The following is a 13,814-nucleotide window of genomic DNA, read 5'->3' as shown; positions in this document are numbered from 1 at the left end:
TTTAGCCCTGGCTCCAACTTCGCTGATCTCCGAGGAAAGAACGAAAGCTTTAAAGCGTCCCAAACCCCGGGCAAAATTTCGGTTGAGAGAAGCGGTAACAGAAAGCTCGCTTCGGGGCCTGTGTTTTAGCGCTGGCATGCACGTCTAGGTATTAAGACTAATGTAATTGGTCAATTTTTCAACGCAAATAAAACGCTGGCGCACCCTTAATTAAGCATTCTATGGACAATACCAACGACAGAGTTAAATTTAACAAAGAAATGCTATGTTAGAATTGAAGTTTTGAAAAGTTTGAAAGGGATACCAGTCAATTTTTTTTATATAGTCTGTCAGTACTGTAATCCATTTCCACTCTCGCCATCTTCCGCCATCCTTCGTTCCTAATGCCGGGTTTATGTCGTTTGCCATGTTCAGTTGTGCAAAATATCTAGATCTTTCCCATGATCTTGATATGCTTGTGAATTTCTCGAAATGCAGCAAACGAGGTCAGCCCCTGCTAGTTAGGGTTCTCACAATAAAGTTTCACTTTACAGCATCACCTCTCAGAAATACAAGCCCCCTCCCCAAATCTCGACAGACGCAAAAATCCTCCCAAAAAGGTTTCGGAGTTTGTCGAAATGCAGTGATCGAGGTCAGTCTCCTGCTAGTTAGGATTCTTGCAATAACATGTTTCACTTTTATATAGCGTGGTCTCTCGCTGATAATTAATAAAGATAGGCACGCAAGGCGTACTAATGGACTTGTCTTAAAACTAATTAGAACGCTGTGAAAATCGACACTTAAAAAATTAAGTTTATTGATTGATAGATTTATGAATCGATTGACTGATTGTTTGAATTATTTGTTTGTTATTTTTTTATATATTGGTCACAGCAGTTTAGCGCAGTTCGGAGATTTTTATTTAAAAAAAGAATTAACCTCGGGTTGATAGGGCTGATTAGGTCCTAAGCAAAAATATGCTAATGTGCCGATGGCTGTGCCCTGCTTGCTAATCATTATATCATAAGGAAGTCGAAGATATAAAAGTAAATGTATAGGCTCTAACTCTCCCGCTTTCCAGGCACAGAGTGGTGGCGAGATCGGAGTTTTTCGGGTCCGAGGTCTGAGTTTTCGACACACCCAGAACAATTGAAGATTTCATGTCCGTAACCACCATTTTGATAGCAGGGCAGGAAATATAGTGCGTCTTTGTATGAAAATCCGATGTTAAATTATTTTCCTGAAAAATAATTAAAATTCCAAAATTTTCAAAGTTGCCCTCGTCGCAGTTTTTGCAACATGACGCTTATTTGAGTATTGCTACTCCCCCTGGATAGGATGATAGCCCATCACAGGTTTAGACTCCGTTTTACTGATAGATTGCTTTATTCCTGTAATTACCTGGTCAAAAAATGGGAGGTGCAGTGGCCAAATGATTTTACTTGTAACACGTTGCATTGAGTGCTGGTCAAAGTAATTGAAATGTTGAGTTTGTCAAGTGCAGTGTGAAAAATCTACTGTAGTTAGCTTTTAATCATTTACACTGTAAGATGATAAAACTTTAAGATGCTGCATTCTATTGGGAAGAGAACTGAGTACTGATAGGGTACGTAGGAGAAATTGGATGCTGATTATTGTTAGAAACACTCCTCGCTTTTGTATATTTTTAAAATTTTAAAAAATGCATTCATAGCAGTCGACAATCTGGGACATGAGAAATCACTCCCCAGTCAAAAATAAAATTAAATAAATGGCACGCAATGCATGCAGAAGCGATGACGTTTCACAAGGGGTCTTACATAAGTTTGAGGAAATTTGTCAAAAACTTATCGTAAATAAAAGTAGCTGACACGTTGTGCGTGAAAAAGACTGTTACCCAACTGCAGCGTACATTTTTCAAACATAAGCAGTGTTAGTGATTGTATAAATAGCATAGTTAGGATCTGATTGAATTTAAATAAATACACTGTACTTATAAATTCACAGGCAAAGGATGCAATTAATACATTTTCTTTGTAGATTTGCTCAGTTGATTAACAGTTATATTTTATTTTATATTTTTAATTTTTTTTCGATTTCCCTATGTTGCAATTGTCTCAACAGAGATTGTGTTATATTATAGTGTGACATCTGATGAACGACATACGATACGCACGAGCAAGCTTTTAAAGAAAGGTCAAATGGTCTCTTGCTCATTGCGGCCCTTTATATTATAACAATTAGAAATTTCTGTCCACTGAATAAAATAAATCCCATCATTTATAATTAATCTCTTTCGTTTATACATTGTAGTGTTCCATTCTAACTGCACGGGAGTATTATGCTTTTGTGTTCTACGCGGCGATTTCTTGTTAAGTTAAACTTGATTTTTGTTCGATCGCGACAGACCAGACTAAGATCCCCCTTTGTGCGATGGTCATCGCTTAAAAAAAATACACAAAATAAATATCCAGACACAAGAAAAAACAGCAGTGGATAAACTACAAAACCATTTTAATTACTTTAGGACCATCTTATGGTTTAATTTTACATTTATTTTACTGGGCCATACCTACAGACTGTTAAGAGCATTACCTGTTAGAGCATTACCTGCTAAGCTGCCCTGGTCATGAAATGGGCAAAGTTTTTTAAATGACCAATATAAAACTATTAAGCTATGCTACCTATAAATCATGGCTTCTAAAGCCTCCATCTTCCAAACTGGCCCATAACACTACATCACATCTTAGTCGTCTTTTTTAAAAAAAACTACTTTACTAAAAGTCAATCGAAATAGAATTATTGTATCCTTTTGTCTCTTCTCTCTCTTCTGCAATGGAGGATCATTTACTCCTGCACTGACCTGTATACAGTCATAATTCAACTGAAAAGTTTCAGATGTCAAAAATAAATCATTCTTTAGGCTGTATTCAAGTGGCAAGTGAACATCGGCACATTTCACAGTAATTTCGCCAAAATGACTCACATGTACATCTGTGTACATATACAGATACTATACATTAAAAATATATACTAAAATGGTGTCTAACATCACAGTCTAGCCCTTTTAAACATACATTTCTGTAATAAGTGAGGTCCAGAAAACATTATCACATTATTTTGATCTAAGGGCATTTATCCCACTAAAATTCCAAAAATAGCTGATTTTTATTTCATATATTGTAGCAACAAGTTTTGATACATTGACAATATTGCAATTGGTTTGAAAGATAATACCCACAGATATTCTACAGTAAAAATGAGCAAATAGTAAACTGTCTGAAAATATATTCAGTCATTCAGAGATTTATTGATCAACTGCTTTATTTTCCTGTCTTTTTTGGTCAAAATTTGGTAATTTTCTGCATCCATCTGTGTAACTTGACCCGCACAGGCACATGTGAATTTGTAAAACCACTTTTGCAATTCTAATATTATAAAATAAACAGTATAACACAAGTTCTATTTGTTCAGTCACTATAAGACTAGGAAATAACCCTCCAAGACTAAAAGTACCATGAAATACCATAAAAGCTCTATTAACCCATTGCAGTTGTAAAAAAAACTTCATGTAGTTAATGGGTTACTACAAAGTAATCTGTGGAGACGCGGTGGCCCAATGGTTAGCGTGCTCGACTCCGAGTCAAACGGCCCGGGTTCGAGGCCTGGCCGGGGCGCTGCGTTGTGTTCTTGGGCAAGACACTTTACTCTCACAGTGCCTCTCTCCACCCAGGTGTATAAATGGGTACCGGCGAACTTACTGCTGGGGGGTAACCCTGCGATGGACTAGCATCCCATTCAGGGGGGAGTAGCAATACTCCTAGTCGCTTAATGCTACGGAAACCGGGATAAGCTCCGGCTCTATGGGCCACTTAGGCTCGGACAGACTTTACTTTTACAAAGTAATCTAAAACCTGTAAATAATTGTAATTTTCCCTACCCAGCTCAAGCAGTCAGTTAAATACTGTAACAATCTATACAACTATGCAAACAACTTGCAGTTCATTAGCTTCCTCTGCTATTGGTTATCATTTGCTGCATGTGATGGCTTACAGGGGCAGCTTGGCCCTCAGTGTATTACTGTAAGCTGGGACCTGAACTCTCGGCATCTTGTCACCTGCTGTGGTGCCTCTTTCCACCACTTGTCTAGTGACCTCTGTCAACATCTCAATCAGGTGGCTGTGTTTACGATGCTTTCTAATAACATCTACCAAAACCTAAGAACAGATAAAACCAAGAGAGTTCTTTGCATTTTCCAAATAAAATTGGTCAAATGCCCCCAAGAAGCGATTGGGAAAGATTTCAAGTCAACTGCACAGTCAAACCTAATTGATATAGACACCGAAGGGACATGGAAGAGAATCCACATTAACAGGGAGGTATCCACCTTATGAAGTGGTTTGACTACATAGAAAATTTCTCCAATTTCCAGGGCCTGGTTGTTCAAAACCGGGATTAGTGCTTATCAGAGATTAAATTGCTTAACCAAGGATTAAAATTTTATCTGCAATTAGATTGTGTTGCTCAAAGCCCAATGTAGTGTACATGTAGTTTAAGGTTTCATTACCTGGCTCCTTGCTGATCCCGAGTGCATCTTATAACACTGGGCACTCACAGGGTCTTAAATGAGAGGGTCCCAGGGGTACTGAATGTTAGCTCCTTGGGGGTACTATAAGAGTGCATTTTGAAAAACTCTTTCTGAGTGGGCTTATTTCTCTCAGAGAAAAAAAAGACAAAAACGATGAAACTTTCATACTCACTTCAATAAACACCGAGCCAGACTCTGGATATCGATAAGAATAATGCCCAGGTGCAGATGCAAAGGCCAAGAGAAAGTCAGTTTCTTGTGCACAAGCACCTCTGGCAAGTGTGGAGTCATGGTTAAGGGTGGGCACAAGGCTATCACAGTGACGATCAGGGGGAGAAATAAATTCACTTAATGGCCCTCTACAACACTGAATGAAGAACAATTTTGGTTTGTTGCGGAGGGTTGGACATTTGATTGCTTTGAATTCGCTCATTACATCTTCAACATATGCAGCTCTATCGTCAACCCCACACACAGCATCACGGCTTCCACCATGTGACATGATGATAAACACAAAAGCATCAAAGTTGCTGTGATCTTCAGCTGCCACATCTTTAGACGTTTTATTTATTTCATCCCGAGTTAGATTTCTTCTGACATCCACAACAAAGCCGAGTTCCTCAAAGAGATCTTTAAGCCTTTTTTCATCATGTTTGGCACCATCACGATTGTAGGCCACATTATGGAACTGATCATTATTTATAATGATGCACTTTCCTCTTGGGCTGCTCTTCATTTTGTAAGATGGGAGTCCAGGACATTCTAAAAAACAAACGGAAATAGTCTGTTCTTTAATATTCAGTTGGAGTCTAGTGGAAGCTAACAAAAAGGTTTTACTTTGTCATATACTCATTCAGCAGGGGGAGGGGGTAAGGGGTGGGGCATTTTAAAAAAATTTACTTCAAATCACAAAAAAAATTTAAAAAAAAATAAACCAAAAAATTATTTTAAAATAAAATTTTTTTTACATACATTATTAACCCATTAATGACTGTGCCGGCCAAAAAATCCCACTGTTGAGTTAGTTCGAAGTATGACTAGATCGTAAGGTTTTGGTAAAAACTATTGATTTTAATCAGAGAGTTCACAGTTTACATTTGTTACAGTGACAGTATATTTAAATGATAATGTTTTGTTGCTGCAAAAACGTTTGCCTGTCGTCTATGTATCCGTGACTTTTGACTGAGACCCTGCTTAATATGGACACCCTGTTAATAAGGACAATTTGGCCTGTCCCCATGGCGTCCGTATTAACAGGGTTCCACCATATTTCTGACAACTAAACTGCATATTTCAATCTGCGTCAGTTAAAATTACTGTAAATAGTTGTGGCTGTGGAATGAAATTTATTTATCGCCAGTAGTAGTACACACGGGCCAATGACAGACGGTCGAATGGTGTTTTTGAAAGACCTGGCTCTACACACTGCATTGAAATCAGGTTAGGAAATTAGGTTAGTATTGTAAGTTATGTAATGTTAATATGATAGGTAATACCAGTAATGTAATAGTATAAGGTACAGTAGTGTCAGTATTGTCAACAATGTTCTCTTAGTAATGTAGTTAATGTTAGTATTATAAGCAATTTGTGGTAAAGTAATGTTAGTGAAGAAATTATTCAACATGACACGAGCGTGGGACAAAGAAAAAATCTGAGTCCCAGACGGGAATCGAACCCATGGCCTCCCAGATACCGGTTGAGCGCTCTAACCAACTGAGCTACGAGAGACTTGTGGTGAGCTGGGCAATTTACTAGGTTGTTATGTGACACACATCCTGCATACTGCTAGGATCAGCAATGTCGAAATCATCATTTGTGTAGTAATAATAAAGATGGTAAATTTCAAGCTCGGTGATAAATAGCAGGGCTCGAGACTAACAGTAGCCAACTAGCCAAAGGCTAGTAGAAATGCTGTTTTGGCTAGTAGGTTCTGGGCTTTCACTAGCCAAAATGGCTAGTGAAAATTTCAGGCATTTTTGTGAAAAGAAACCACAAATTATAAACGACTCTGGGAGAACAGATTGAACTAACAAGCTTAGGGTTATGAAAGCAAACAAACAGTTACTTTTTTGGACTCTCTAGTGACGCAAGTGACAAGTGAAAGAAAACTGTAAACTGTTTCTGCTAATTTTTAGCCACTCTGGGAAATCGAGCATAATGTACATGTAGGTTGTAACGTTAATCAGTGATTGGGAAAGGTTGCATATATAACGAGGATGAGAGGTCGAGTACGTGAATGATTTAAAAACGCTTTCCTGTACACATGTAAGGTGCGGTTTCAATGGATAATATCCGATATTATTCTGTGGTGGGTAGGAGCAAAAAAAGCGAGGAAAATATGGCCAATTTTGTCCGATTTCTCGTCCAACTTGGCTTTTGTCTCAGGTGGTTTAGTAAAAAAAAATGAACACCATGTTCGAAAGTTTCTGGCTAGTAGAAAATTGGCTTTGGCTAGTGAAATCATAGCTGTCACTGGCCACTTGGCCAGCTCACAACGAGTCTCTCGTAGCTCAGTTGGTTCGAGCGCCCAACCGGTATCTGGGAGGCCATGAGTTCGATTCTCGTCGGGGACTCAGATTTTTTCTTTGTCCCACGCTTGTGTCATGTTGAATAATTTCTTCACTATTTATCACCGAGCTTGAAATCCATCTTTATTATTTACTACACATTTGATGATTTCGACATTGCTGATCCTGGCAGTATGCAGGACGTGTGTCACATATCAACCTAGTAAATGGCCCAGCTCACAACTCGTAGCTCAGTTGGTTAGAGCGCCCAACCGGTATCTGGGAGGCCATGGGTTGGATTCCCGTCGGGGACTCAGATTTTTTCTTTGTCCCACGCTCGTGTCATGTTGAATAATTTCTTCACTATTTATCACCGAGCTTGAAATTTACCATCTTTATTATTTACTACACATTTGATGATTTCGACATTGCTGATCCTAGCAGTATGCAGGACGCGTGTCACATATCAACCTAGTAAATGGCCCAGCTCACAACGAGTCTCTCGTAGCTCAGTTGGTTAGAGCGCCCAACCGGTATCTGGGAGGCCATGGGTTGGATTCCCGTCGGGGACTCAGATTTTTTCTTTGTCCCACACTCGTGTCATGTTGAATAATTTCTTCACTATTTATCACCGAGCTTGAAATCTACCATCTTTATTATTTACAAGTAATGTTAGTATTGTAAAAAGTTTGTTGTTCCCAATAAAAAAAAAAACGCTGCCAAAGTTTATTTTTATTTCCCATGCAGGATGCTTTTGGTATGGACTTACCTTCACAGAGGATGCCTTCACAGACTGCTTGGTATCTGCCATTTTTCATTGGGTTTGTCCCAAATCCAACCAATATAACAGCCCCAACATCTTCTTCAGATGATGGGTCTTGAACTGGTAAAGTGACCAGTTTAGTGGGGTCTGAAGTATGACTTGCACAGCGGTTGCTCAAAGTCACCACCTCTTCTGACCGTGTCACAAGCTCAATTCGGCCATCCACTTTTACAGCATAGGAAATGCTGATCAGGGCATAAGGATGATTGGGTCTAGTTTCTTGATATATGCCCTTGGTTTTTGCAATCACTGCATTTGGAAATGCTTCTTTAACACTGGGATAAACCATCCCACCACACTCCCGGAAGTTCAGAAGTGAAAGAATCTTGTTTGTTTCCTGTTTACAAATAAAAAAGGATATAATAAATTTTGATAATAATTTAAGAAATGAATAGACAATGTATGCAGCACAAAGTCGCATGGCTGTAATATTCCAGTGAGAAAAATTTGAAAATATAAAAATAGTATAATTAAATGAGTAAATAATAATAGATTGATGTGTGGAGAGAAAGAACTCAGAAAAAAAATTCTGAGTTCACAGATGGGACTTGAACCCACGACCTTCCGTACACTAGTCGGACGCTCTAACCACTGAGCTACTGAGAACTCTAATGGTGAGCAGTGGTCATTTGTGGGTGACACAATGACTGCATCGCGCAAATCACATTATGTCAATGAACACACACATTTAACTGCATCACGCAGTCACGTAGTACTCTCAGAGTAAATAAATAAATAATAATGGATTGATGTGTGGAGAGAAAGAACTCTGAGGGTCGAAATGGGTCGTTTATAATTTGGAACTTTCAAGGTAGACTGCACATGCAGGGGTCGAAATGATCCCTGTACAGGTGTATACCTGTCGATTTCAGGTAATTTTCGGAAGTGACAGGTTAAAAAAAAAATTGATGCCTGTTGTTGGTGACAAGCAAGAAAATCCTTGTTAATTCAGAAGTTGTTGATTGAATAATATTTTCATTCATGTTTACTCTGTGCAGCTCCAAGAAGTTCTTGCTTGGTAGTTATCAGACTCTACTACCGGTAAAAAAAAGCTAGATGATGTCATCTTTGCAATGCACAGGACAAAGACAGCAAATATCACGATCAAGCATGAGACAAATTAGCAACAAAATGTCATTGTTATAAAACCACAGTTGGATTTTGTTATTGTTAAAAAATTAAAATATTTAAATAATATTGTTCAAGTTGGATGTTGGTCAGGTGGAGACAGAAAACAAATATTCTACCTGTCACAAGACACAGGTAAAAAGGGAACATTTCAACCCTAAACATGTATGATTCTCGGCATGGTAAAGAAAATGGAAAGGTCAACGCAGTCAAACTGAATGTCAATCGTACTCAATTTATACATGTAGATTGAAATCAATCTACAGGATCATTCGCTAAGTTGTTTACTTTAATAATAATATTAGTAATAATAATAATAATAATAATAATAACAATAATAACAAAAAAGGTTCTTAATGCGCATTTAAAATTCTCAATGCCCTTACAATTGCACACGATTGAAAAGAATAAAACTAGCTGAAAATCTTACTTAAACATGCAATTATTAAAATCTATGACTAGGTTATTATTCGGGTTAAAAACCAGGGTTGGAAATTAGCGCTCGCCCGCTCGCCCAGGCGAGTGTGAAAACTGTCGGGCGAGTACAAATCACAGAACACTCGCCCGGTTTGGCGAGTAAGATTTCAATATCCAGAATAGTTTATTCAAAATAAGCGTAAGTTTTTACCTTCCACTTTAAAATAATCTACACTGTTCACAAGCCGATAGCCTACCAACATTTTGAAATCTCCAACAATGACAACTAAGCTGGTTCGCGTTCATAAACAGTCAAAAATGGCTTCTGCTTGGTGATTGTTACATGATGGACGTAGTTGTACAAAGTAATACCTCTGGTCATAAATACCGTTGACTCGTCCACCGAGCCTCGAACGCTGCAAGACGGCCATTTCCCGCTGCTTATACTGTACAATTTCGACACTTAAATTGCAAACTACAGGAATTTGGGAATAGGTATCAATAAAAATGCGTTTGAAGTAAGTGTTTGTGTTTTTATTTTGGAGTTAGGATCTATTTTAGGATATTTTTTTTATTTAAGAAATAGGTTGCAGTCTGTATCGCGATCGACCACCACGGTGACACGCACGGTGAACATTTTATAATTCGTTGGGGGAGGGGGGCTTTTTTTTTTACTAAAGGAGACTGGGCGAGTGAAAACTGACCTGGGCGAGTGCAATTCAAAGGTCACTCGCCCAGATGGCGAGTGCTCCGAAATTTTAGTTTCCAACCCTGAAAACTATTACAAAAAAGAAATATTTTAAGGTTCTTTTTAAAAATCGCTATGCTCTCAGGCTGTTTGATATAAAAAGGTAGCTCGTTCCGAAGTTTCGTTGCATAAAAAGAAAAGGATCTTTGATTTTGACCTAAAAAAAATTGAGGTAGCATTGACTATTTATGATTTCTCTCAATATCATAAAAGTGAGATGTCCCCTTTTTCTCTCTGAATCACTGTTTAAAATTGTCTTCGGTGACTTTGAAAGAGTCAAGCACATTGTTAGTAAGATATTTTCATAATCATCCAGCCTGTATGGCAGTTGGTAATCTGCTTGCAATTTTCTTTGAAAGTACATATAATACTTCAAGTTTTCATTTTAGGGTTACAGTCTTGCCAAGTGAAGTGTACCCCCTAGAGTACATTAATAAATTGATTATTTGAAATTTGAATCCGTTAGTCAATTTCAATAATGCATTCATCTTCTTAAAAATATAAGGGCAGACCAATGTTTGAATCAAAATTTGGTTTCTGATCACAGTCACCTGATTTAAAGTAAAGGGAAGGCGAGAGGAGTTAAATGATTTTTACCATCTATTGCATCTTTAAAATAAGCGAAAACATGTCCATGTTCAAGTTTGAAAGGGGTGTCGAGCGATCACTAAAATGAATTATCAGTAAAATAAGGATGTAAAATAAGCTGTTTTCGATGGGCTTGCTTTTTATGTAAAGGTTTACCAGAGCTTGGGTACTAGTAACCTAGAAGGCAGTCAGACCACATTTTTAACATATGAGCTTTGTTCAAAGGAATTTTAATTCCTTTGAACAAATGCAATAGAGTGCTTTCACATGACATCATCAAAATTCTAAATTCATAACTATATGGTATTCAACTTACAAAGCCATTCTTTTAGTATATGCTAGATATTAAATGTCAATAATTGCCGGGGAAAATTTTGTGCCAGAAGAGTGCTTTGTTTTGGAGAAAATAGGTTCTGAAATTTGAGACAGCCTAAATCAGCCTGATCTCAAATGTTACAGAAAACAATATTTCTGCACTCTAAAAATGCTTATCAGAAATGCTTATACTGTAAAAACTTGTGTATAAGCCGCACCTTTTTGCTGAAATTTTGGGCTCAAAATCGTGGTTGTGGCTTATCTATGAGACCATTGCTTTTGAGGGGTGTACATTGCCTGGTCTCGGACAGAAAAAAAAAAAACTAAAAACACCTGAAACCTGAAACCTGCTGTTGCCGATCATTGCTTTTGGTAAAAGGTCTGTCCGCTAGAGGATCCTTTAATGCCTCAGTCTCGAATTGTTCGTCACTAGTTCTTTCAAACAATTTATTTGCACCTCTCTTGAGCAGCTAAACTCGAGCTGACATGGAATCTCCATTCCTCCACAAAGCTTCCCATTTGTTAAACTCCCATTTAGCAACAAATTTTTATCCACAGATAGCTGATATAATTAGAATTTGAACTTTCAGTGAACTTTTCCGTGTTGTTTATGTTGTTTACTGATCACCGATCGAACATGACTCGACCCAGACTTCTTTCTTTAAATGACTGTGTGGTTACTAAGCAAACGTTTTGTATCATTCTCACTTTGTTGTGCTCATACTATTTCGATTCAAATTCCATCGTTTTCCACAATGGGCTTTAACAATAAAGACGATATTTCGTTAAAAGAGCATCTTTATTGCGAGAAATTGGGATTTCAATTGAAGACAAGCTTGTAAAAGGTATTTTAAGAGTTGATTGATGTATTCACCTCGCAGCCAGTACACAGCATTAGCTTTCAATGGCAAAGCTTATCGATTTTCATCGATCGTTTTTTATTTGGTTTGATTATATCAACTCAGTGGCTCTTAAAAGCGATTAATACCTCATTTATTTATTTTCGTGATATACTGTTATGTAGCAAAAACAACGTTATTAAGAAAAGGGGCAAGGTTTACACTAGCGTTTAGGTTACTTGAGCAGATGGTAGCCTTTGACTATGCACTTAATAACAAGTGTAACGTCCGTTGCTTTATCCGCTTCTTCACGATCAATCGTTTTAGGATTGCGAAAATCTATTTCCGGATATCCTGTAGAATTATCCTGGGAATGCCCAAGTACGCTGCAAGATATCGATAACAATCGATGAAAATCGATAGCAATCGATGTAATTTAGGAAATTTTATTTGTGACTATCGATTGGTCATCGGTTGGCCGATGCCAATCAATATCAATTAACTAACCATCCTCGATTGATTGATTGATTTCCGATCATCGATTTTCATCGATTGGTCAGGCCGGGCTTACCCCACAATCTCTGAGTTTAATGGTGTTTTTAATGCGAGCAAAACGGTCTTGTTAACTTGGTGAGAACGCTCTATCCACTGGATAACCAATCGACATCGAACCCCACAAAGATCGTTCGATTTCGTTCGATTGCCATTTCCGAATGTTTCATTTACTATGCCGGGATGACTGCTGGGTTCCATGTTGCTGACAAACACCACCTAATCTAACATTATAAGCTTTCAAATAAGAATTCCCTTTACAACACTTCCATACTACCGTTTCTAATAATCATAATTGAGCAGTGAAAATGCATTTTGACGTGCTCATTCATATTAAAGATTGGTCTCTCTTCTTGTAATTGATCTGTCGAACGCAATATGTATATACAATAACAGTAGCAAGTGGCAGCCATATGCACTCAAGCTGTAACAAGACTTACCAGTTTCTTTTTCGTGTTGCCTACGTAACGTCGCTCTTGGAAAGGCTTATGGAGCCTGTAAGAAATTATCGATCCCACTTCAATCTCATTCTCGTCGTCTCTCAACTCCTTATTATACCAAATATACCGACCATCTTCGTCCTCCAGACGAAATGGGTTTCCCAAAACTCGAGCGTTTTCCTCGTCCTGAGAATCAAGGACAATTTTCAAGCCATAAACCAGGGAAGTTTGTCCTTGATCATGCGCTCTCGCTTTGGAAATGACTATACCCTTTTTCTCGTCAGGGTAAAGCTCCCGTGATGAAGATTCTTGACCACGCATTGCGATTTCTTGAAGGGAGTCGATGTTGGCGAAGCAAATGATAAAGCCTGCGTTTGAAAATGGTGCGCCCCATGACCATGTTAGGTCAAGGGTGGTGACGTCATGAGATTTGTCCAATCAGCTAGCTCAAGGAGAACAAAAGTTTAGCGCCAAATCGCGGACAAAAAAATCGCGCCATTTCAAATAAACTTACTAGTAAACAGATTTCTTGCGGACAAAATGTTGAAGTGTTTCCGTCTAGTGACCGTTTTGGGCCGTTTTACTGCGAAATTGGATTGCCAACGATATATATATATATATATATATATATACTTCAAGCATATAGCAATTAGCAAGCCAGCAAATAATTAAGCAAATTTCCGTTATAAAATACACCGTCAAGCAAATGAAAACTAATTAAACCAGGCAGAAATCGAACCTCAGGTTCGATTTCAGACGAACCTAATAGCGGAGCTCCACAGTCTGTCATTGGTTTCAGTTATTTATTTCCAACATATCAATATTGACAATGATCTCGAATAATTGCGTACTAAAGACAGATTTACTTACTTCCCACTTTCTTTTTTTTTTTTATGAGACATTTCGAATTT

The 13,814-nt window shown here is 38.0% G+C and overlaps 1 protein-coding gene across 1 annotated transcript; it reads right to left on the bottom strand.

Moving 5' to 3' along the window:
* Positions 1 to 2,455: 2,455 nt before the first annotated feature.
* LOC144658047 (uncharacterized) lies at positions 2,456 to 13,224 on the bottom strand. Its single transcript, XM_078518373.1, has 4 exons — positions 12,904 to 13,224; positions 7,823 to 8,213; positions 4,719 to 5,308; positions 2,456 to 4,175 (listed from the first exon to the last, which is right to left on the bottom strand). The coding sequence occupies exons 1-4, from the start codon at positions 13,222 to 13,224 to the stop codon at positions 4,008 to 4,010; spliced, it is 1,470 nt and encodes a 489-aa protein (XP_078374499.1). The 3' UTR covers positions 2,456 to 4,007.
* Positions 13,225 to 13,814: the final 590 nt, after the last annotated feature.

Source organism: Oculina patagonica, chromosome 6, assembly GCF_052425735.1.
Source record: "Oculina patagonica isolate OP01 chromosome 6, crgOcupat, whole genome shotgun sequence".
Lineage (NCBI taxonomy): Eukaryota > Metazoa > Cnidaria > Anthozoa > Scleractinia > Oculinidae > Oculina > Oculina patagonica.
The sequence above is the reverse complement of the archived record's forward strand: the minus strand, read 5'-3'. Positions and strand labels throughout refer to the sequence as shown.